At 45.5% G+C, this 22,889-nt stretch overlaps 2 protein-coding genes across 2 annotated transcripts in view; one reads left to right on the forward strand and one right to left on the reverse strand.

Moving 5' to 3' along the window:
- The window catches only part of FAM227B (family with sequence similarity 227 member B), a 154,868-nt gene that overhangs the window by 45,062 nt on the left and 86,917 nt on the right, over positions 1–22,889 (forward strand). The window lies entirely within an intron of this gene.
- FGF7 (fibroblast growth factor 7) overlaps positions 1,467–22,889 on the reverse strand; it is a 74,158-nt gene continuing 52,735 nt past the window's right edge. Inside the window, exons 2-3 of the mRNA XM_038750321.1 lie at positions 3,615–3,718; positions 1,467–2,303 (exon numbers count right to left, since the gene is read on the reverse strand). Coding sequence (XP_038606249.1) covers positions 2,106–2,303; positions 3,615–3,718 — 302 coding nt within the window. The 3' untranslated portion in view covers positions 1,467–2,105. The remainder of the gene's footprint in view (positions 2,304–3,614; positions 3,719–22,889) is intronic.

Raw genomic sequence — 22,889 nt, forward strand, 5'->3', positions numbered from 1 at the left:
ATCAAGCAATCACTACTATTTATCGAGTGCTTACTGTTTGCAGAGCACTGAGACAGAGGAGTCAAATAGCTGATGCTTGTAAGCTGAAGTGGACAAATCATAGGAGAGGAGGACAGAAGAAAAGCTGGGAAAACTTTCGACCCCAAATCTCAGGAAACTGTGCCCAGTTCCTCTACTTCTCTCCCTCCAGACCACTAGCTTTCCTTCTGAACAAGAACTGCTGGTTCATGAATGCATCCAAAACTTTTTTCCCTCTCTCTCTCTCTCTCTCTCTCTCTCTCTCTCTCTCTCTCTCTCTCTCTCTCTCTCTCTCCCTCTCTCCCTCTCTCTCTCTCTCTCTCTCCCTCTCTCTCTCTCTCTCTCTCTCTCTCTCTCTCTCTCTCTCTCTCCTTTGTCTCTCTCTCTCTCTTCCCTCCAAAATGAGCGCTTCCCTCTTCCTCCACCTGCCACCCACCTTGGGCCCCGGGAATATGGTTAAATGAAATGAGTGAAATAAGCAGGCAGCCTCCATTGGGAGGAGTAAGTCTACAAGATGAAGACTTTATTTCCCTGAGCAGCAGCAGTGGCAGTTGCGTGGTCAGGCTGTGGCAGCCCAGGTTCTGGCAGGCCATGGACATCTATGCCATCAATTTGCTATCCCTTAGAACTTGTCCCCTCCCCAACCCAAGTTTCATTGTCTCAACACGTCTCATCCTGCCTCAAGGAATGTGACACCCTGGGCCACTCAACTTTGGTCCACTCCCTCCTGCCTCCAGGCACCTCTGGAAATTATAAATGGCTACTGGTCAACATGCTGGGTCTCCACAGATCCCAAAATGTGGGGCAGCCTCTATGTGTGTATGTTCTGTGGGGTGGGAGAGGCTGTTTTCTCCTTCAGAACATCTGAAACCTAGAACTTCCATCTGCTGGGATTCTGGGCCTATGATCCAGCCTAACTGGCAGGAGTGTACAGCAAAAGATTTTTGACATTTTTGTGTGGTTCTCCCTTTGAGACATCCATTTTAAGAATTGCTGCAGGCTGTGGCTTTTGTCTGACATCCAGTGTGTGTTGGCGAGAGTGTAGGGTGCTAGACTTGGTGTCTGGGCATAGGAAAAACCCTGCTCCCGAGCCAGGCTGGGCTGCTGCTTTTTGGGAATTAAAAGCAGATGAAACAGATGCAGCTTAATAAGTTGGGTTTTTTTATAAATAACATCAACTTAAATAACTTTGAACAATAAAGTTCAAATACAACTTAAAATAAAGTTTAATGCTGTATCAACAGAAAAAGCATGAATACCGGTGAGAAAACAATACTAAAAGCCGTATGTCCTGCCAAAAGGAACTATACAAAAGATAGGTTATGTTACATAAAAAACCTAAAGATGTCTGAAAATCATGAAATGATACTTGGTGGAAAGTGAGATGAAGTACATTTTTTTATTGTTTTACATAGAAGATTCTGAAAGGATGTTTATTAAGAAATACCCTTTAAAATTGAGCAGCATTAGGTATTTGTCTTTGGTAATACTTGTGAGCATTTTTATAGTGGTCCACTCTTCATCTTCCCAACCAGCTTTTCTAGTTGAATACTACAAGAACTTTCTCAAGAACTGTTTTCTCTTGGCTTTGAATTTGCCACCTGCAGTTTTTCACTGGGAAATCTTTCCAATTCTGCTCAACTTCCACAAGAAGTATTGACTTGATAACCTGACAGATCATTCCAGCAGCCTTAAAGTCTGACACATTGTACATACATCATCTGCTTCTTCATTATTATAGCAGCCATGTTTAACAAGCAGATAGTTTGTTGTTTTTTAAATAAAAAGTGATCAGATAATCATCATGACTAACTCTTAAGGGTAAATTAATTTAAGAGAGAAACCAGTTACTAATATGAATAACATAATTGTCCAACGTGTTTTATAATTCTTTACAACTTTTAGTAACTAAATCTGATTTGGCAGATATTTTCTGATCTTTCTTTAATGCAGTCTTTCATGATAAAGATAAAGGCGCAAGTCCAGCTTGTTCAGTGTCTCAGTAGTATTCCAGCCTTTCTTTGTCCATGGAAAAGTCTGTCTTAGTGGAGTCTTCCTGCTGGAACTGTTCCTCCTGGCATGCGGGATTAGGTGATTGCCATGGGGAGGAAGTGGGCTGTCTTTTGCTCTTTCTTGGTCCTTTTGCCCTTCACAGGAGAACCTTTTTGACTTAACGCAACAAACATTTCTCTTCCACCTTCATGTGTCCATTGCGCCGACGCGTACGTGTTGTAATGATTTTCTTGAATGAGTTCTTTGAAGTTGCAGTCCTCATTGCAGACTTTCTGTTAAAAGGGAATGGAACATGTACTCAACCCCTGTGCTTTAGCTGCCCAAATGGGCTGGGTGCTACATTTGCACATCTGGTTGCTTCCAGGGGTATCTGGGACCAGAATCGTCCAGGTGATTGGCTAGCGCAGACTTAGGCCCTGAACTCTGGATTAGCTGGGGGAAACAGGGAAGGGGCTGGGTTCCCTGATGGCTGACTCCCTTTCTTCCTCCCTTTCCCCTACTCTTTTCCCCCTTTCTCCCAACCTCTTCTCCTCTTTCCTCCTTTCCTACCCCTGTTACACAGGCAGTTGGGTGGGCAGAGGTGGTGGGGTGGGCAGGGGGAGGGGTGGAGGGGTGGTTTCCTCTTCAGGCATCAGGTGGGCCCAGGGTATCAGATGTCAGAGCCTGCCATGGCCACTGCCAATACAGAGTGTGGCAGAGGACCTCGCCCATCCTCTCAACTGCAGGCCCTTGTGTATGTACATGCTTTCTCTACAGGGTGGGGAGTTGTGGCAGATGGCTTCCCTTCTGCACAGTGCCCCAACAACAGGTGGCATCTCTGATCCTCGGGGAGATCTCTGTGGGGACGGTGGATATCTGGGGTCTGGCAGCCGCTCCTGATAACTGTGCTCTGTTGCCTCTGACAGTTGTTCCAGAAGAAATTGGTAGGGGGCAGGGAGATGGGGCAGCCGAGCACATGATCTGGGGGGCAGGCAACTGCTCCCAGGGCTGCAGGCCGCTCCCTTACTGCCCTCCTCCCTCAAGCAGTTCCATGCCGGTGAAAGGCAAAAACTGGTCCAGCAGAGAATGAGGGAGCAGGAGAGCATGGTTCTCTCCAGAACTGCAAGGGCAGAGACAGTAGGATGGCACCTAGAAACTCTCCCCATGAAATGCCAAGACAGGACTCTGCTAAATTCACAGTGTTCAAATAGCAGGGACTGGGGAGGCTGGGGGGTGGGGAGGGGCTCTATCACTCAAGAACCTTTTTCACTTAATGAGAGGCATTTTCATTTTTAATGGCATGAAACTGTCAAGCTATCCAAGCCATGTCCTGGACACTAACGCAGGTCCTGGGATGGCAACATTTTACATAAATAACACTTGACTGTACTTCACGTGAAGTACACGTGATGACCTTAGGATTTTGTCAAAAATGCCGTAATTTAGAAGTGAAGCACAATAAACCAAATAGGCGTGATCATTTTGGGAGAGAGGCATGGCAGTTTCAGTTCTTGGCCGTAACTGATCTCAAAAGACATAATTGAAATAAGAAAAAAATCCATCTAAGTACCCTAACAAAGCAATTTCAGTCATTCCATTGGTACCTTTCCATAGAGCTTTCCTTCCTTGTTCATTGCCAGAAAGTACTCGCTTTCCACCCCTTTGATGGCCACTATGCCAACAGCCACAGTTCTGATTTCCAGAACGCCTGCAAAGAAGCACAGAGGAATCTATAAGCTTCAGTTTGTTTCACTTTCTTCTGCTCCACACAGTCTCCCATGGTCCCGCTGGTCTGCCAAGCAGGCCTATTTGGCCTCCACTTTTCTGGCATCGTTTAAACGCTGTTGAAATGGTCAGGGTGGGTTTTATCAAAAACAGTGCAAACGCAGACACACACACACACACACACACTCTCTCTCTCTCACACACACACTCTCTCTCTCTCACACACACACACACACATGCACAAACACACACATACACTAACAACAGGCCCAATGCAGCTGGGGTAATGAGACGGACATATGGACAGCAGACCGGTGCGTGTTTCCTTTATTAAAAAAAGGTCCCTGCATGCACAGAAATCCACTTACATACTCTAACATCAACCTCTAGTTTGTAAAGTTTAGCTCCTAAATTGTCACTGTCTTAGAGAACATCAGCATCAAAGCTTATTATTTTATATGATCACGCTTTCTTTTAAAATAGTGTTTTAAATAAGCACGTTTCAGAACCCATCAATACATGGTTGAACCTATATTTAAAATGTTATTTTTTTTTCTGACACCTCTGCAGTCTCACATTTCCTCCTCCTACCTGGGTACCCTGCCAACAGCTCAAATAAACATGTCTAAAGGTGAACTCCTCATTTTCCAACCCCAAACCTATCTCCCCGTCTTTCCCACCAATATAGGTAACAACATTACGTTCCCTGTTTCACAAGCCCATAACCTTAGCAAAATATTCCTTTCATCTCCATCATTCCAACTGCGTCCAGTCAGCTCTACCTTCTCATTGCTAAAATCTGCCATTTTCTCTCCTTCCAAATCACTACGATGCTAATCCAAGCACCTATCATAAGACTCCATGACTACTGCATCATCCTCCTCGCTGACCTCCCTGCCTCCCACCTCTCCCCTATTCCAGTACATACTTAACTCTGCTCCCAGATCATTTTTCTAAAAAATATTCAGTCCATATCTCTCTACATCTTAAGAGCCTTCAGTGGTTGTCCGTCTACCGCCACGTCCAAAAGAAACTGTCCTTACCCCCTCCTACCTTACCTTGCTGATTTCCTGCTACAATCCAGTCCGCACACTTCATTCCTCTAACACCAAGCTACTCATTGTACCACAATCTCGTCTGTTTTGCCACGAACCCCCTCCTCGCCCATGTCCTTCCACTAGCCTGGACCTTCTTCCCCCTTCATGTACAACAGACCACCATGCTCCCCACCTTCAAAGACTTATTAAAAACACATCTCCTTCAGGATGCCTTCCCTGATTATGGCCTCAATTCCCCTACTCCTTCTTCCTGCATCACCTATGCATTTGGATTTATACCTTTTATGTACTTCATATTTACCTTACCTCAGTCCCTCAACACTTTTGTATCTATCCATAATTTATTTATTTATTTATTTATTTATTTATTTATTTCATGTCTGTCTCCCCCTCTAAACCACTGTGGGCAGGGAACTATGTCTACCAACTTTGTTGTTTTGTACTCTCCCAAGCTCTTAGCTCTTAGTATAGTGCTCTGCACACAGCAAGTACTCAATAAATCCCATTGATTGATTGGTTGATTGACCTCTTTAGAGCAACACAAAAGTCAGACCTGCATGGCCCAGTGGAAAGACTATAAGCCTGGGAGGCAGAGGACTAGCAATTTAATCCTTTCTGCCAATTGCCTGATGTGTGGCCTTGGTCAAGTCACTTAATTTCTCTATGCCTCACTTTCCTCATCTGTAACATGGGAATTAAATACCTCTTCTCCCTCCTACCTAGACAGGGAGCTCCAGGGGGACAGGGACTGTGTCCGACCTGATTAACTTTTATCTTCCCCAGGGCTTTGAACAGTGCTCAAACCTTGTTTAAGCACTTAAGAAATACTCTGATAAGTAAATGAAAACTTGCAAATGACAGAGAACAGGTAACAGTGTCTTGGAAAACATAAAGGCCTCTTCTGATCATTCTGGGCTTTGGAACGAACCAGGGAGCACTCTAGGTATTGGCATTTGAACCTAAGAAGTTAAAAGTCATGTCAATATTTTGTATAACTTAGAAAATACGAGTAATTTTTTACAGACCAATGATTAATTTAAAACAAACTTTTTTTAATGGGAGATAGTCACCCACTCCTGCCAAGGTCACCTTCTCACAGTACATACTCCCATGCTTGACACTCCCACCTCTGACCCCTCGCTCATCCCATTCCTCCAGCCTGGACCCCCCTTCCTCCCCACAAATCCAGTAAAGTTCTGGTCCATGACTGGATTCCACCACTCAGACATGTTGGTTGTCAATAAACAGTAAGGAATGAGTAGAACTTGGAGAGGGTTCAAAGGAGAACAATGAAAATCATTAAAGGATTGGAAACTTACAGGAAGAAAATGAAAGGAATTGGGCTGGTTGAGCCTCAGTCAACAAAGTCTGCAGAATGAAGAGTCCTGCAAATGGCTGTGGGAGAGTGGAAGCACCCTCCGCACTCACGGAAGTAGAGGAGACAAACAGTCACTGTAAATGGGCATCGCTCAATGTGAGAGGGAAGATGGATTTGTTTTTCAATCAAGAGGGGGAATAGATGGGACTCCTCAATGTTAAAGGCTCTCTGTGGCCCCATGCATGCTTTCTCAGCACACCTGGACAGTGAAGATGCCTCCAGCTTCATCCCAGACAAGGAAGGAAGGAGTCCTGAGGAGAGAGATGCAGTATTTCAACGTTCTCCTCAACCCACCTTCTACTGCCCCCATTTCTCCTCTAATGGGGGGTTGTGTTTTTGCAAGACCTCATGGGTTAAGGAGAACTCTCAATGCAGTGCTCACCGTGTCTGGCACCAAACATGGGCACACAGCTGTTTCTTTTGACAGCAGGCTATGCTGTAACCAAACTGGCCCAGGTTGTCCAAAGAGCAGTCCCTAAGTCCCTAGCAGCATTCTAGCCCAAAGGCATAATGGAACATGTGTCATGGCAGAACTGAATGTATTGAAGAAGAGGCCCTTCAAAACCTAGAAAATCTCCCCACATGTAAAGTTATGGCCCTTTTCAACTTTTGAGGAAGCCAGCCCAGCAGTGAGAGCCAGGAAATTTGGCAAAGCACCAAGACTTGACAGCAGGCCAACTGAGACCTACAAGCATAGTGGGGCCACCCGGCTTAAGCACTTACACATGCTCTTCCTCAACATATGGAACCCTGAAGAAGTGCCACAAGATCTCAAAAATGCTACTCTCATCACCATCTTCAAGAAGAAAGGTGAGGAATCAGGACATAGCAATCGCTCTCCAATGTTGGCAATATCCCAGCCAGAGAGCTCCTGGATCAGCTACTGAAGAACATCATTGACTGAGTGCTTCCTGATGGCTTGACGGACCAGGTCAGAGCTGAGGGTGCCCTGTCCGGCCCATTTCCCTTATCCAAAGGGGTAAAGCAAGGCTGAGTAGTGCATCCAGCTCTGTTCAGTTTTTCTATGTAGTTCTGCTGGAGAATGCCAGAAAAGAGTTTGGATGCCAGTGTTGCATGCACTTCTGCTCCTCTGGGAAACTCTTCCACCTCAGTAGATTTTGAGCATCATCCAAGTCCTAGAGACAGTCATTCGATAATTGCTGAACACAAAACTCTTTAAAGGCAGGGAATGTGTCTGTTTATTGTTGTATTCTCCTAAACACTTAGTAAAGTGGTCTGCACACAGTAAGCACTCAATAAAAATGACTGAATGAATGAATGAAATAATTGTGCCTTAGAGGGACACACCCAATAAGACAAACAATCCACTATGCCAAATCTGCCAGGAATTAGGGACTGATGATAAGCCTAAGCAAAACCCAGGTGACATGGCTCGGTGGAAAGAGCACGGGCTTGGGAGTCAGAGGTCATGGGTTCTAATCCAGACTCCACCATATGTCTGCTGTGTGACCTTGGGCAAGTCACTTAATTTCTCTAAGCCTCAGTGACCTCATCTGTAAAATGGGGATTAAGACTGCGAGCCCCATGTGGGACAACCTGATCACCTTGTATCCCCCCAGCACTTAGAACAGTGCTTTGCACATAGTAAGCACTTTAACAAATGCAAAAAAACAGGAAACTCATACACAAAATCAAGGCTCTCCATTGAAAGAAACGCTATTGCTGAACTGGGTTACTTGAACTAACAATACAGCAATTGACCAAGTAGAAAATTGCATCAAGAAGGCCGGGGCACCCTTTGGGAGACCACTGAAAAGGGTGGTGTTGGCAGAATGGGGACAGGCTCCAGGTCAAACCAGGGTCTACGGACTAGTGATGTTGTCCAGCCTTCTCATTCAGACTCCTCACAGGTGCCTCATCTGACTCCTTGAGCAGTTCCTTCAGCATCCCCTACAGACTACATTCAGTATCGATAACAAGACAGGAGTACAATCACACCAGTCTCCAAGCACTGAAGCTCTGGTGGGTTTGACATATGAGGAGAATGCACAACAGCAGGATAAACACACCCCTGCCGAAGAATGAGCAGAAATTGGAAAACCAAAAGCAGGGAGGACAATGGAAATATTTTAAGGACACAGCAAGACAAAGCCTCAGACATTACTGCCTTCCAAATGAAAACTGGGAGCCTATTGCTAGGGATGGATAAGCATGGCACCTTGCAATCAAGAAAGGAGTGTCCCTCGATGAGCCCTTGATGAGTTCACCCTCCATAAGGACCAAGAGATACACAGGCAAAGTGAAAACAGGGGAAGCACGCAACAAATATGGCAGCCCTGCAAAGGACAGTCGTGTGTGTGTGCGTGTGTGTGTGTGTGTGTGTGTGTGTGTGTGTGTGAGAGAGAGAGAGAGAGAGAGAGAGAGAAGGGTGGGGAGGGGGTTTAAACTATGGGCCCAATACTGGCCGTTTTGGCCAGACACAAACTTGTGGGTAAACTTCACCATCAGCAGGGTCCTTGTGATACATGATGGACAGCAGTATTTCTTCAGGAAAAAATGTGTCGGAGGTGGGGGCCTTATCACACTCCCCACAGATGCACTGTTCAGAAGACCCCTTGGCCCCTAAGTGGTTTTCAGCAAACCAGAATTGATGGGTTGAAACAGCAGAGACCCCGAGCCTTGACATTTGCAGAGGGCCATTCCCCAAGAGCAGTTCAACACCAGGTGGCAACCAAAATGGCCAACAAAATGCTGAGCCTCATGGAAAAGCTGTCCATTCCTACCCACCATGGCTCATACATCACCCGGAATCCTTTGAATGGTTCTGCTTGCCTCATCTCAGGAAGGCTCCAACCAAAAGGCTAAAGATGCTGTGAAGGGTGATTATAGGATCTATGGTCAGAGAAATGTCTGAACCTAGGTAGATGCCAGTCCACAAAAGCGAAGGGTGAAAGGTATTCATAACTGATCACTGTGATGGCTGCCCTTTCTGGCTTTGTCAGCGATGAACCACCTAACATCCGTAACTTTTCCCTCTAAACACTTGTTACTGATGTATCCAAGCATTTCTCAAATTATTTGGGATTGCTCCCCACTAAAGGCAGTGCTCCCAGCACTAGAAAACCTGAAGGGATCTCTCTGCCTCCTCCAAGCTGGTGGTCCTGCATCCTTGAGAGGGAGATTGTCAAACAGTAGCTGCTCCTGCTGCCGCTGCTCCGCACTTATTCCTGCTACTGCGGCCACTGCTCTGCTGTCCCTGTTGTTGCTGTTGCTGCTGCTGCTGGAGTTTCTTGACTTGAGCATCCCTTATCTACAGACTGAGCTCAGGCTGGTGTTGGGGGGCCCAGGACTGACTGTCTTCCAGCCTCAATCCCCCACAAGCAGGGCAGTTGGGGAAACTAAATGACCAGAGCTGTGAGTGGCTCCCTCTCTCCTTCTCTTCTGTCCCACCAAATGCCAGCTTTCCCAGGACTGCAAAAATACTCACGCTGAAATAAAGAAACAAGTCAGCACAGCTGCAGGATTGAAAACTCAAAGGTAGTAATTCTTCATGCACATGAGCTTGCCAGGCCTCACCTTGGTGTCACCAGCAGCATCTTCTACTGTCAGCAAGACAAGGACATCACAGTGGCATCCCAAGTCCATACACTGGCATCCTAGTGATTTTTAAACCACTGATCATACTTACTGGCTATACAATTGTGTAAGGGTTAGACTGGAAGGGATTAGAGTCACTACTGCCCTGTGAAGAGCTACAATGATGATGATGGTGATGATGTTGATGAGGATGAGTGGTTAATGATAGGGTTCAGTTTTGGACTTTTTGAGTTTGAGGTGTCAGTGGGATATCCATGAGGAGATATCCTAAAAGCAAATGGAAATCTGAGATTTCAGAGGTGAGAGGTAGAAGGCTAGCAAGGTAAATTTGGGAGCTGTCCATTACTTACCAACTCTGTTATATCACACTCTCCCAAGCACTTAGTACAGTGCTCTGAACACAGTAAGCGCCCAATAAATACAATTGATTGATTAATTGATTTGGTGACTGAAGTAGCCAAAAGGTAAATTTCACTGCTGATGGCGTCTTATTGTAGCATGAGCAGCAGTTTACACACTCCCCTCTCCCACTCTTTCCTTTTCTCTATTCTCTCTTTTCTCTCTCTCTTCTACTACCTACCTATCTGTCTATATGTATTTCTCTCCCTCCTTCTCTTTCCTTCTCACTGACTCCTCCTGCCTCTTATCTCTCCCAACTCCCGTCCTCACTCCACTGTGCACAGATCATTTTCCTAAAATCCATATCTCCCCAATCCTCAAACACTTCCATCCGCCCATCCATGTCTGCCCCCCAACAGAAATTCTCCTTACCATCAACTTTAAAGAGCCCAATCACTTGCCTACTCCTATCTTATCTCACTGATTTCCTACTACAACCCAGCTCACACTCTTCACTCCTTCAGTGCCAGACTACTCACTGTACTTCTCACCTATCTTGCCAAAAACACCTTGGCCATGTCCTCCCTCTGGGGTGGAACTCCTTCACCCTTCATATATACAGACTACCACTCTCCCCCACCTTCAAAGCCTTATTAAAATCACATCTCTTCCTAAAAACCTTCCCTGAATAAACCATCTTTTCCCCAACTCCCTCTCCCTTCTGCATCACCTTTGCTCTTAGATATGCACCTTTAAGTACTTGATATTCACCCCACCCTAAGCCCCACAACACTTCTATACATATCCATAATTTATTTATTTGTTTTAATGTCTGTCTCCCCCTCTAACTGAGCATGTTTATGGGCAGGGAATATGTCTACCAGCTCTGTTGAATTGTAATAATAATAATAATAATTATGGTATTTCTTAAGAGCTTACTATGTGTCAGGCACAGTACTAAGAGCTGGGGTGGATGCAAGCAGTGTGGATACAAGCAGAGAAGCAGCATGGCTCAATGGAAAGAGCCTGGACTTGGAAGTCATAGGTCAAGGGTTCTAATCCTGGCTCTGCTGCTTGTCAGCTGTGTGACTTTGGGCAAATCACTTAACTTCTCTGTGCCCCAGTTACCTCATCTGTAAAGTGGGGATTAAGACTGTGAGTCCCACATGAGATAACCTGATTACCTTGTATCCCCCCAGCACTTAGAACAGTGCTTGGCACATATTAAGAGCTTAACAAGTGCTGTCATTATTATTATTACAAGCAAATCAGGTTGGACACAGTCCCTGTCCCATATGGGGCTCACATGAGGCACAGAGAAGTGAAGTAACTTGTCCAAGGTCACAAAGCAATTGTACTCTCCCAAGCACTTAGTACATTGTTCTGCACACAGTAAGCATTCAAAAAATACCACTGATTGATTGCTGGATCATCAGGCGCCCTATACAGATTTGAAAAGATAGTCAAAGGGTAGATCAGGTCAGATGTCAAGAAGTTAAACTAAATTAAGTGTGTTTACATGCACACGCGCACACACACACACACACACACACACACACACACACACACACACACACACACACACACACTCTTTCCCTTTTTCAGTCCAAAGAAGTGAGGTTTTATTACATCGTGGTCTTATCCTTCCTAATCTGTATATACCATCAAAATATTTTGATTTTTTTTCTTTTCCTTCTTCCTCAGATACCATTTCTGTTGTCTCTCCCACCTCCCTATCTCTTCTAAGTATTATGTAGCAGTCATAGTAGTAGTCTTGGTAATAGTAGCAGTAGCAGCAGCATTGATTGAGCGTCTACTTGATGGAGTGCACTGTATTAGGTGTTTGAAAAGTGCACAATAAAAAAATGATACAGTCCCTCCCCATAAGGGCCTTATACTCTAGTGGGGGAGATTTGAGTTTGTCATTTCCCTTCAATACTCTTCTTTCCTAATTTCAAGCATTAAACTTAGCAATTTCCACATTTAGAGTCTAGGAGCTCCAGGGCCTCTTGGAGGCCGAGTGTCTGGCTCAACATCTGAATTTCCAAGTGTGGGATTTTGGCCGAACTGAATAATAAAATCCTCTCATCAGCTGGGTTTGCCGGCATGAATTTTGGTTCTTTCTTGACATTCCTGTTCTATGCTCATTGTTTATTGTGTCAAACGTTGGTCCCTGCCCACAAATCGGAGCTGATGATGAGCTGGGGAGGTAAACGGTGTCCTTATTTTTGCTTGAAGATCTAAACAAAACCAGGAATTAGAACTCTTTTGAAATAAATTAGAGCTGATTGGATCACACACGCTGAACAATGTACCAAGTTGGAGCGGAAGGCCTTAGGACATTGTTCCAAACTAAAGGTGGCTCTAGAACACCCTAAAAACTTTCCTGGGTGCTGCCAAACTGGGGCAGGGGATTGGATTCAGTGAGATGAGACACAATGCACAGCAGTGTAAACCATATAGGAAGGATTTGGATGTAAAAAAGGGATGATTGCTTCTGAATGTTGAGAATTGGGAATATACAATAAATGTTCTACGAATAGAACATTGTGATCAAATCCAAATGATGATGTGAGTCCCCAAAAAATATGTGGCCCAAAACGAGGGGACTGTGCACTGGGTTGACGTTGGTCATTAAACTCTTCCTGGATCATTGGGATCTTACTCTGTGAAGAGCACTGTGGAAGCTAGAAACTCATCAGAGCCATCCTCCTAGGGCACGGGGGTTGTGTGCTTACAGAACTCAGTGTTGGGGGAAACTCGTGCTATTTTGCCCACTCGGTGCCCAACTCTTCTGCCTTTCCATACTGCCTCCTGTATGTCAAGGAAATTTCTGATCTTACCACTCACACTGGGCCTGTTCTTCTGTTCTGGGAGGAAAATAATGGATCTTATTGTCGAACAGGTGGCTGGCTGGCACGACTGTCCACGGGTCTGGCCCAGGGATAGCCCTTCCTCTGGCCATGGGCTGGGAAAGCTCGGTAAGGTCACAGATATTCTCTCTAATGGAGACCTGGCCACACAGCACAATGCTCGCACTGCCTCAGGGACCTGCTCCCAGCCCCTTTCCCGGCCCAAACACTCTGAGTTGGGGAGCAGAAGCAGATGGAGCTAAAATCAATTACCAACTAACAAAGGACCAGTATCAAACATGTCCAGGTAATTGAGGATAATAGCTGTGAAAAATGATTTTTTCAAATGTTACTGAAAAGCCAGAACAACACTGATTATTTCAAGCTGGATCAGTCATCTCTTATGAGTGTTGTTTTCAAATTTGAGCAGTTGGAACGAAGCCCTCCTGAAACTCAATTCTGCTTTCTGATAGTATTGTAGGTATACATTTGGAAGAAAAGGTCTCTTACACACTAATGTGGAATCTTGCTGGTTCCCTGTTGCCCTAGAAATCATATTTATCAAATTTTCCCTAAAAAATTTCACTGTTCAGGGGGTCCTCGTTGTAAAACATTTTGAGTTGTTGAACAGCACTTAACAGATTTCTAAATTTACAGTTTTACAACACATCTCCTTTTGGGCTCTAGCTCCAGGCACATAGGTGGAGAGGGAAAGGGAGATGACCAGAAGCTACAGAGAAGTGGGGAGATGATTTAAAAAGTCACAGTGAGGTGGGTGAGTGGATGGATGGATGGATGGATTTATGAGTGTAGATGTTTCGTATTTTTGACGTGCTGTGAGTTCAGTATGAAATATGGCAGTAAGGAGAAAACTACTACTGGGAACAGAGCACTGTACAATCAGTTCTGAAAGAACTGGTGCTTTCATTTCTGATTTTGGCTAGAACATGATGGCAGAATTGATGAAACAAGTTAAAATAAGATTTCAAAGGCTTAAAAATCAAAAGAGAGAAACAATAAGAACAAATTGCCAAACAGACTCAAGTTCTGACTGAGAGAATAGACCAACTGAGGCATGGAAGGGTTAAAAAAAATCAACTCCAAATAACAGATGGGTAAAGAAAGACCTGAGTGTTGAGGTGGCACAGTCTGGGGGATGGATTCCTGGCAAATCTCCTGGTGGAGTTTCTTTATTGGACAGGCAGGGTGTTTTCCTGCCTTCATCAGGGTGGTGCTCTGGAGGGCCCTGCCACCTCCCTGTCCTTCCCGTGGCTCAGGACCTTTGGGAGCCTGGATGCTTCCAATGGGCTGCTGGGTGCAGGTTCTAGCCAATCATGGTCACGTGCATTTGGACATCAGGCCGCTGACAGACATGTTTGCTCCTGGATGCCAGTGCATTGCCCCAGTATTCTGCTGTTCAGGGAGACTTGGGGGCCCTGGAAAGATCCTGAGTGGGTTTGGGGTATTTTGGAGGTCCTTTAATTTGATACCCAAAAGAACGGAGATGTGAACACTGGGCCCAGACCAATAGAGGGCTTAGAGAATTGATGAAAATTTGATAAAACATGAGGAAAGGTGAAGGGAGTGGGGATTGGTGTCCGTGTCCCTGGAGAAGAGAAGGCTGGTGGCCATAAACTGTTCCCCATTTCCACCACAGACAAAGAAAATGTGTCCAAATGGACACCGAAGGAATCTAGGCATGGTAAGCGGAAACATGTCTTACTTTTAAACAAGCTTGCCTCTTTGGAGGGCAGCAGAGGCTTGATTTGCCACAGGGAAACCATTGCTACTGTTGGCTGGGAATTTTTTCCATAATGGGGGGCTTAGCTAAAACAAATAAGATGCTTAATTTGGAGGCAAACCTGATCCATAGGCCTACCTCACACATATTGAAGTCATGCATTTACTCCCAAAATTTTCACTTGCATCTGCTGCAGGTCTTCCTGTCTTTATCTATCAAAGGTCTTTACAAATCAGCTCCTTCATGCAAAGCACTGAGCTGAGCTCTTGGAAGAGTATGATAACGGTAACAGGCACAATCGCTGTGCTAGAGGAGTTGAAGATTCATTTATTCATTCAGTCATATTTATTAAGCACTTACTGTGTGCAGAGCACTGCACTAAGCGCTTGTAAATACAATTCGGAAACAGTTAGACAATCCCTACCCAACAACAGGCTCACGGTCTAGAAGTGGGGAGACAGCCAACAAAACAAAACAAGTAGACAAGCATCAATAGCGTCTTTATGTCATATTTAGTTGTCTGCTGTCCTCATACTCAGAATTCACCCATGGACACATGTTGCTGAAAAGGCCAATGTGAGATCCACAGTCCCAGTCACGCTGGATATACACAAGCACACACACGCACGCACACACAGTCCCTTGCTGTATTGTCATGTTTATTGTAGGGAGACAGAAAAAATTTATGGAAAGAGAATGGAAAGATAAATGGGGTAATTGTTGCTGTTGATGATGATGATGATGACACTGACAGTCTTCTAAATAAGAATGAAGGACAAGCTTTGGACCTGAGGCTTCAGGGTGAAGAACCTAGAGCTAGGGGTGGCTGTTGCTGCAAAAGTGCTGAGCTGACAATGAGAGAATTTGTCCTAGGGAGAAGCAAATAAATTGGGAAAAGCCTCATAGAGGAGGTGGGATATTAGAAGGCTTTGAAGATGGGAGAACTGAGGTGTGTTGCACTTGAAGCTGTTATTGGGAAACATGGTGCAAACCACTAGGAAAACCGTTCAATACCTCACTGTCATAAGATCAAAGGCCACTGATCTCAGAGGAATAGGAAGGGATTCCTGGATGGAGCTGAACTGTGGGATCAGTTAGTCCAACCTGGAGAGGGCAGATCTGGGATTGTCCAGGATGTCCAGGTGAGAGCAGTAGACCTACAGGTCCAGTTGCAATCTCAGGCCCAGTTCCAATCTCAGGCCAAAGCTGAGTGCCCCCAGAGGACAATGCTCTGTGCTCAGTGCATTTTTTGTTATTAGTATTTTTATGGTATTTGTTAAGAACTGACAACAAGTATGTGCCAGGTACTATACTAAATGCTGAAATAAATACAAGCTAATCATATTGGACACCATCCATGTCCCACATGGGACTCACAGTCTTAATTCCTATTTTACAGATGAGGTAACTGGGCACAAAGAAGTTAAGTGACTTGTCTAAGGTCACCCAGCAGACAAGTGGTGGAGCAGGATTAGAACACAGGTCCTTCCAACTCCCAGGTTCATGCTCTCCCCACTAGGCCAAGATGCTTCTCAGGAACTGGCCTGGGCCAAGGGTCTTGGCTGGAGGAGGCCTGGAGGAAGGAGCTCAGTGGAAAGGTTTGATGCACGTTGGGGAGAGGACATAGTCAGTCTCAAGGATGGACCCTGTTTTGGAAACTCATAGATTTATACTGCTGGGAGTCTGGGGGCAGGATTGCATTGCATTTCCTGATGACCCATGACTTTGTTTCTGTACTGTTGCCATTAGACCTCTAACAGCCGCTGCCATGGAAAATAAATGAGATGTCTTCCAATTTAAAGGGATTCGCCATGACTCTCACAGCCATGATGCCATCCTCCTCCTCCTCCCCCCCGACCCCTCCCCCACATACACACATACATACCCCTCATCCCCCATCCCAGCCCCACAGCACTTGTGTATTTACCTGTCATTTATTTATTTATATTGATATCTCTCTCCCCCCCAGACTGTAAGTTTGTTGTGGGTAGGGAATGCATCTGTTTATTGTTATATTGTACTTTCCCTAGTACTTAGTACAGTGTTCTGAACTAGGTAAGCACTCAACAAATACAACTGACTGAGGGGAACAAAACCAGTCCCATTACACTGTGGGATGGAGGAGACCTTGGAATGCCTTTCAGTGGGTGTTGGGGAGCCCTCACTCCTGAAGCTCTTGTAGAGAGATGCCACCCTCACAGAGGAACTGGCTGACTGGCATAAAGCCCAGGAGGGACGCAAAGACCAAGACCTCTGAAAGTCCCCCTCTATGCCCCGTCCCCACCTTCCCTTTGAGATGGAACAGATGGACTTTTAGGAGAGCTGTGGGTTTGGGAAATGACTTGAGCAAAAGCAAATTCAGTGTAAGTGCTGTATCAACATTAAAACCAATAATCCAAACCAAAATATCTTTCTCCCTTTAGTCTGTGACTAATAGAACACAGTATTGTTAGGGTGGAAACAATATCTCCAGCACTGTGCCAAGAACGATGTGTGTTTGATCCCATGATTCTTTCTTCACGTTTGTTCATTTGCCCTTTCTCTTTCTTCTAAGTCGTTTTTGTTGTTACTTAAACTAATTTTCTCATTTCACCTCTCTAGGGTGGTTTCAGTGAGGCAGACATTTTGCGGGTAGTTGGTTTACAAACTGTATCCAGACCTCCCACCCCAAATACCATGGCAATTGTGCAGATGAGATCCTGGGGACACAAACAAATCTTGATTTCAGCCATACCGTAAATAAGCCTGTACCTCACATATCCTCGGGAGGGTAACTGTTCTCACCCTACCTTTCTGTATATATCCAGGTCATGTGTATGTGAAAACACATGCAGTAAGAGAAACAAAGACATAGGTGTGTTTACAACATCTAATTAGTTTACTGAAACAATTACTGTTTGCAGCCACAGAAAAATATCAAATTGTCAAACTTTTTTCATGTAATTTGCACATTCATTCATTCATTCAATCATACTTATTGACCACTTACTGTGTGCAGAGCACTGTACTAAGTGCTTGTGAAGTACAAGTCGGCAACATATAGAGATGGTCCTACCCAACAACGGGCTCTTGACTTGTGCTACCACTTACCTAATTTGTTTATTGTAGATTTGGTATTCTGTCTCTGTATTCTGTTTGCATATTTCCACATACTTGTTAGATGGGTAACAATGGGGTTCCCTAAGCTTCTCATGGACCGGGATCTTGTCAGCCAACTGTGTTGTATTATATTCTCCCACATGCCAGCCTCATTCACTTCAAGTTTATCCTTTCCTGCCTTAACTCTGCCCTCTCCTCTGCCAGACAAAACTATTTCTCCTCCCTTATTGACACCCATGTCCATCATCCCCGTCAGCTCTTCCGTACATATAACTCCCTTCTCAGGCCCCCATTACTTCCCCTCCTCCTTCCCTCACCCCCAACGATCTGGCCTCCTACTTCATTAGTAAAATTAACTCCATCAGGTCTGAGCTCCCCAAAGTCACTCCTCCCCCTTCTCCAACCCTACGGCTCTCAACCCTCTCTGCTACTCTCCCATCCTTCTCAGCAGTATCCTCAGATGAGATCTCCTCCCTCCTCTCAAGTGCTACTCTAGCCACCTGTGCTTCTGACCCCATTCCCTCTCATCTTATGAAATCTCTCGCTCCGTCCCTTCTCCCCTCCTTAACTTCCATCTTCAATCGCTCACTCTCCACTGGTTCCTTCCCCTCTGCCTTCAAACATGCCCACGTCTCCCCCATCCTGAAAAAACCCTCTCTTGACCCCACCTGCCCTTCTAGTTATCGCCCTATCTCCCTCCTACCATTCCTTTGCAAACACCTTGAATGAGTCATCTACACCTGCTGCCTCGAATTCCTCAACTCCAACTCTCTCCTCGACCCCCTCCAATCTGGCTTCTGTCCCCTACATTCCACCAAAACTGCCCTCTCAAAGGTCACCAATGACCTCCTGCTTGCCAAATCCAATGGCTCCTACTCTATCCTAATCCTCCTCAACCCCTCAGCTGCCTTCGACACTGTGGACCACCTCCTTCTCCTCAACACGCTATCCAACCTTGGCTTCACAGACTCCGTCCTCTCCTGGTTCTCCTCTTATCTCTCTGGCTGTTCATTCTCAGTCTCCTTTGTGGGCTCCTTCTCCCCCCTCCTGTCCTCTTACTGTAAGGGTTCCTCAAGGGTCAGTTCTTGGTCCCCTTCTGTTCTCTATCTACATTCACTGCCTTGGTGAACTCATTTGCTCCCATGGCTTCAATTATCATCTCTAAGCTGATGACACCCAAACTACATCTCTGCCCCTGCTCTCTCTCTCTCCCTTCAGGCTCGTGTCTCCTCCTGCCTTCAAGACATCTCCATCTGGATGTCTGCCCTCCATCTAAAACTCAATATGTCCAAGACTGAACTCCTTATCTTCCCCCACAAACCCTGCCCTCTCCCTGACTTTCTCATCACTGTAGATGGCACTACCATCCTTCCCGTCTCACAAGCCCACAACCTCGGTGTCATCCTCGACCCTGCTCTCTCGTTCACCCCTCACATCCAATCCATCACCAAAACCTGCCAGTCTCACCTCCGCAACATTGCCAAGATCCGGCCTTTCCTCTCCATCCAGACCACTACCCTGCTGATTCAATCTCTCATCCTACCCCACCTGCATCAGTCTCCTCTCTGATCTCCCATCCTCCTGTCTTTCCCCACTTCAGTCTATACTTCATGCTGCTGCCCAGATCATCTTTGTGCAGAAACGCTCTGGACATGTTACTCCCCTCCTCAAAAATCTCCAGTGGCTACCAGTCAACCTACGCATCAGGCAAAAACCCCTCACTCTCGGCTTCAAAGCTCTCCATCACTTCACCCCCTCCTACCTCACCTCCCTTCTTTCCTTCTACAGCCCACCCCACACCCTCCACTCCTCTGCCACTAACCTCCTCACTGTACCTCATTCTCACCTGTCCTGCCGTCGACCCACGGCCCACGTCCTCCCCCTGGCCCGGAATGCCCTCCCTCTGCCCATCCGCCAAGCTAGCTCTCTTCCTCCCTTCAAAGCCCTACTGAGAGCTCACCTCCTCCAGGAGGCCTTCCCAGACTGAGCCCCCTCCTTCCTCTCCCTCTACCCATCCCCCCCGCCCTACCTCCTTCCCCTCCCCACAGCACCTGTATATATGTTTGTACAGATTTAATACTCTATTTATTTTACTTGTACATATATACTATTCTATTTATTTTGTTTTGTTAATATGTTTTGTTTTGTTGTCTGTCTCCCCCTTCTAGACCGTGAGCCCATTGTTGGGTAGGGACTGTCTCTATATGTTTCCAACTTGTACTTCCCAAGCACTTAGTACAGTGCTCTGCACACAGTAAGCTCTCAATAAATACGATTGAATGAATGAATGAATGAATGTTAAATACAGTGCTCTGCCCACAGTAACCACTCAGTGAATAGCATTGAGGGCTTCCTCTATGCCAAGCCCTGTGCTCAGCCAGGCCTCATCTCCCTTGAGGCCCACCACCTAAGAGGAGGAGGCATTACTCTTGTCAGATGACATTTGTCTGCAAGTTTCAGTCCATCAGTCAATTAAACAATCAATTGTATTTATTGAGTGCTTACTGTGTGCAGAGCACTGTACTAAGTGCTGAGTACAATATAACACTATAACAGGCACGTTCCCTGCCCACAATGAGTTTAAAGCCTAGAGGGGGAGACAGACATTAATATAAATAAATTACGGATATGTACATGAGTGTTGTGGGGTTGGGAAGGGAGATGAATAAAAGGAGCATGTCGGGGTGACACAGAAAGGAGTGGAAGAAAAGGAAAAGAGGGTTTAATCAGGGAAGGCCTCTTGGAGGAGATGTGCATTCAATAAGGCTTTGAAGCTGGGGGAGAGTAATTGTCAGATATGAAAAGGGAGGGCATTGCAGATCAGACATAGGATGTGGGCAAGAGGTCGGTAGCGAGATAGATGAGCTCGAGGTACAGTGAGTATGTTGGCATTAGAGAAGCAAAGTGTGCAGGCTGGGTTGTAGTCAGTGAGGTGAGGTAGGAGGGGGCAAGGTAATTGAGTGCTTCAAAGCCGATGGTAAGGAGTTTCTGTTTGATGTGGAGGCAGATGGGCCAACATTGGAGGTTCTTGAGTGGGGAAACAGGGATTAACGTTTTTGTTGAAAAATGATCCGGGCAACAGAGTGAAGTATGGGCTGGAGTGGAAGAGATAGGAAGCAGGGAGGTTAGCAACGAGGCTGATAAGATAATCAAGGTGGGATAGGATAAGTGCTTGGATTAATGTAGCAGTTTGGATGGAGAGGATAGGCCAGATTTTAACAATGTTTTGAAGTTAGAGCCAACAGGATTTGGTGGCATATTGAATACGTGAGTTGAATGAAAATGATGAGTAGAGGATAATGCCATGGTTTGGGGCATGAGAGACAGGAAGAACAGTGTTGTTTTCTACAGTGAAGGGAAAGACTGTGGAAGACAGACTTTGGGTAGGAAGAAGAGGAGTTCTGTTTTGGACTGTGACAATTTCCTCAAATACAACAGACAGAAAAATCTATAGAGGCTGAGAGGTTCAGGTCCCACTGAAAACATCTGGTGAGAGTTAGGGATAGCCAACAGTAAGTGTAAGATGAGTAGTAGTAGTAGTAGTAGTAGTAGTAGTAGTAGTAGTAGTAGTAATTCCAAAAATGGTATTTATTGAGCTCCCACTGGGTGCAGTGTACTGTACTAAGCATTTGGGAAAGTACCCCAGTCAGCAGTGATGGTAAGGAGCTATTCTGTAAGGAGTCTGTTTGGAGCCATTCTGTGCCTTCACTAGGTGAGTAGCTTCAATATGATCATCTGATTATAATACATGAATCAACACCCTAAAAAATTACAGTAACTTCACTGTTCACCTATTGAAGAATGAACCTATTGCTCTTTCTTTGCCTCTTCACCAGTTGTGCCCTAAGTCTTCCCATGGAGGCCTTGATTTAGACCAAAATTGCCAAAACTCACCACCAAATCAAAAGGCAAATACAGAGCTTAGAATCTGTCTCTCACAAGTGATGTATTTAGGCCCCTGCTCCCCTCCCCACCAGGAAAACTGTGGTTGCTCCTAACAGCAAACTGTGGCATCCCCAGTGGTCTGGAGGACAGTGAGCCGAGACAAGGTGGGGAATGCACGTGGGTGTATGTGTTAGTGGAGTAGCTCAATAATAAAATAATAATTATGGCATTTGTTTAGTGCTTACTACATGCCAAGCACTGTATTAAGTGCTGGGGGTGACACAAGAAAGATAATAGGGTCCCACATGGGACTCAAAGTCGAAGTAGGAGGGAGAACAGGTATTGGATCCCCATTTAGCAGATGAAGGAACTGAGGTACAGAGTGATTAAGTAACTTGCCCAAGATCACACAGCAGGTATGTGGTGGAGCCAGGAATAATTCCACTGACTCCCAAGGCTGAGCTCTTTCCACTAGACCACACTGCTTCTCAACTGGTGCACATGTGTGCATGTGTATGTGGAGCTGATCGGGGTAAGCCGTGACATATAAATATTCAGAAGGGAAATCAAATGATGCCTGGAGGACTTTCTAATGCTAATTCAACAGATTGAGTTAGTATTTTCAGAATCCAGTTACAATTTGTAAGTAAACAGTCATGGCTTGTGCAGCACACATAGGCATGTTCAACTTGGTCACTAATTGAATTTCCAGATGGCTTTAATTTAAGAAATAAGCCAAAATGATGACTTTCCACCTGGCAATGATTTGGATCCTCTGACAAAATCAAAAGTATAGCAAAGGTTTGTCACCTGCAGATATACCTCTGAAAATTGTCAATTCCACACCTGCCTAGCTGCTCTGCCTCTGACATAGCACAGTGTTTCTAGGATTGGTCTCTTGACACTTGCTGGCGAGTGCACAGGACTTCTTGTGGGAAAGGGAACTCCGTCATATGAGTAGTTCTTAGCTGAGCCTTGATCCTCTGCTTGCATTGGTGATGTTGTTGGGAAGCAGAAAATCAAGTCAAGAAGGTCAGTGCATCCTCTGGGAGATTGGGCCAAGTAGAAATCAGAGAAGCAGCATGAGCTAGTGGATAGAGGATGGGCCTGGAATCAGAAGGACCTGGTTTCTAGTCCCAGCTTTTCCACTTACCTGCTGGGTGACCTTGGGCACTTAACTTCTCTGTGCCTCAGGTTACCTCATCTGGAAAATGGGGATTGAAACTGTGAGCCCTGTGCAGGAA

The sequence above is a fragment of the Tachyglossus aculeatus genome, chromosome 8 (assembly GCF_015852505.1).
Source record: "Tachyglossus aculeatus isolate mTacAcu1 chromosome 8, mTacAcu1.pri, whole genome shotgun sequence".
Taxonomy (NCBI): domain Eukaryota; kingdom Metazoa; phylum Chordata; class Mammalia; order Monotremata; family Tachyglossidae; genus Tachyglossus; species Tachyglossus aculeatus.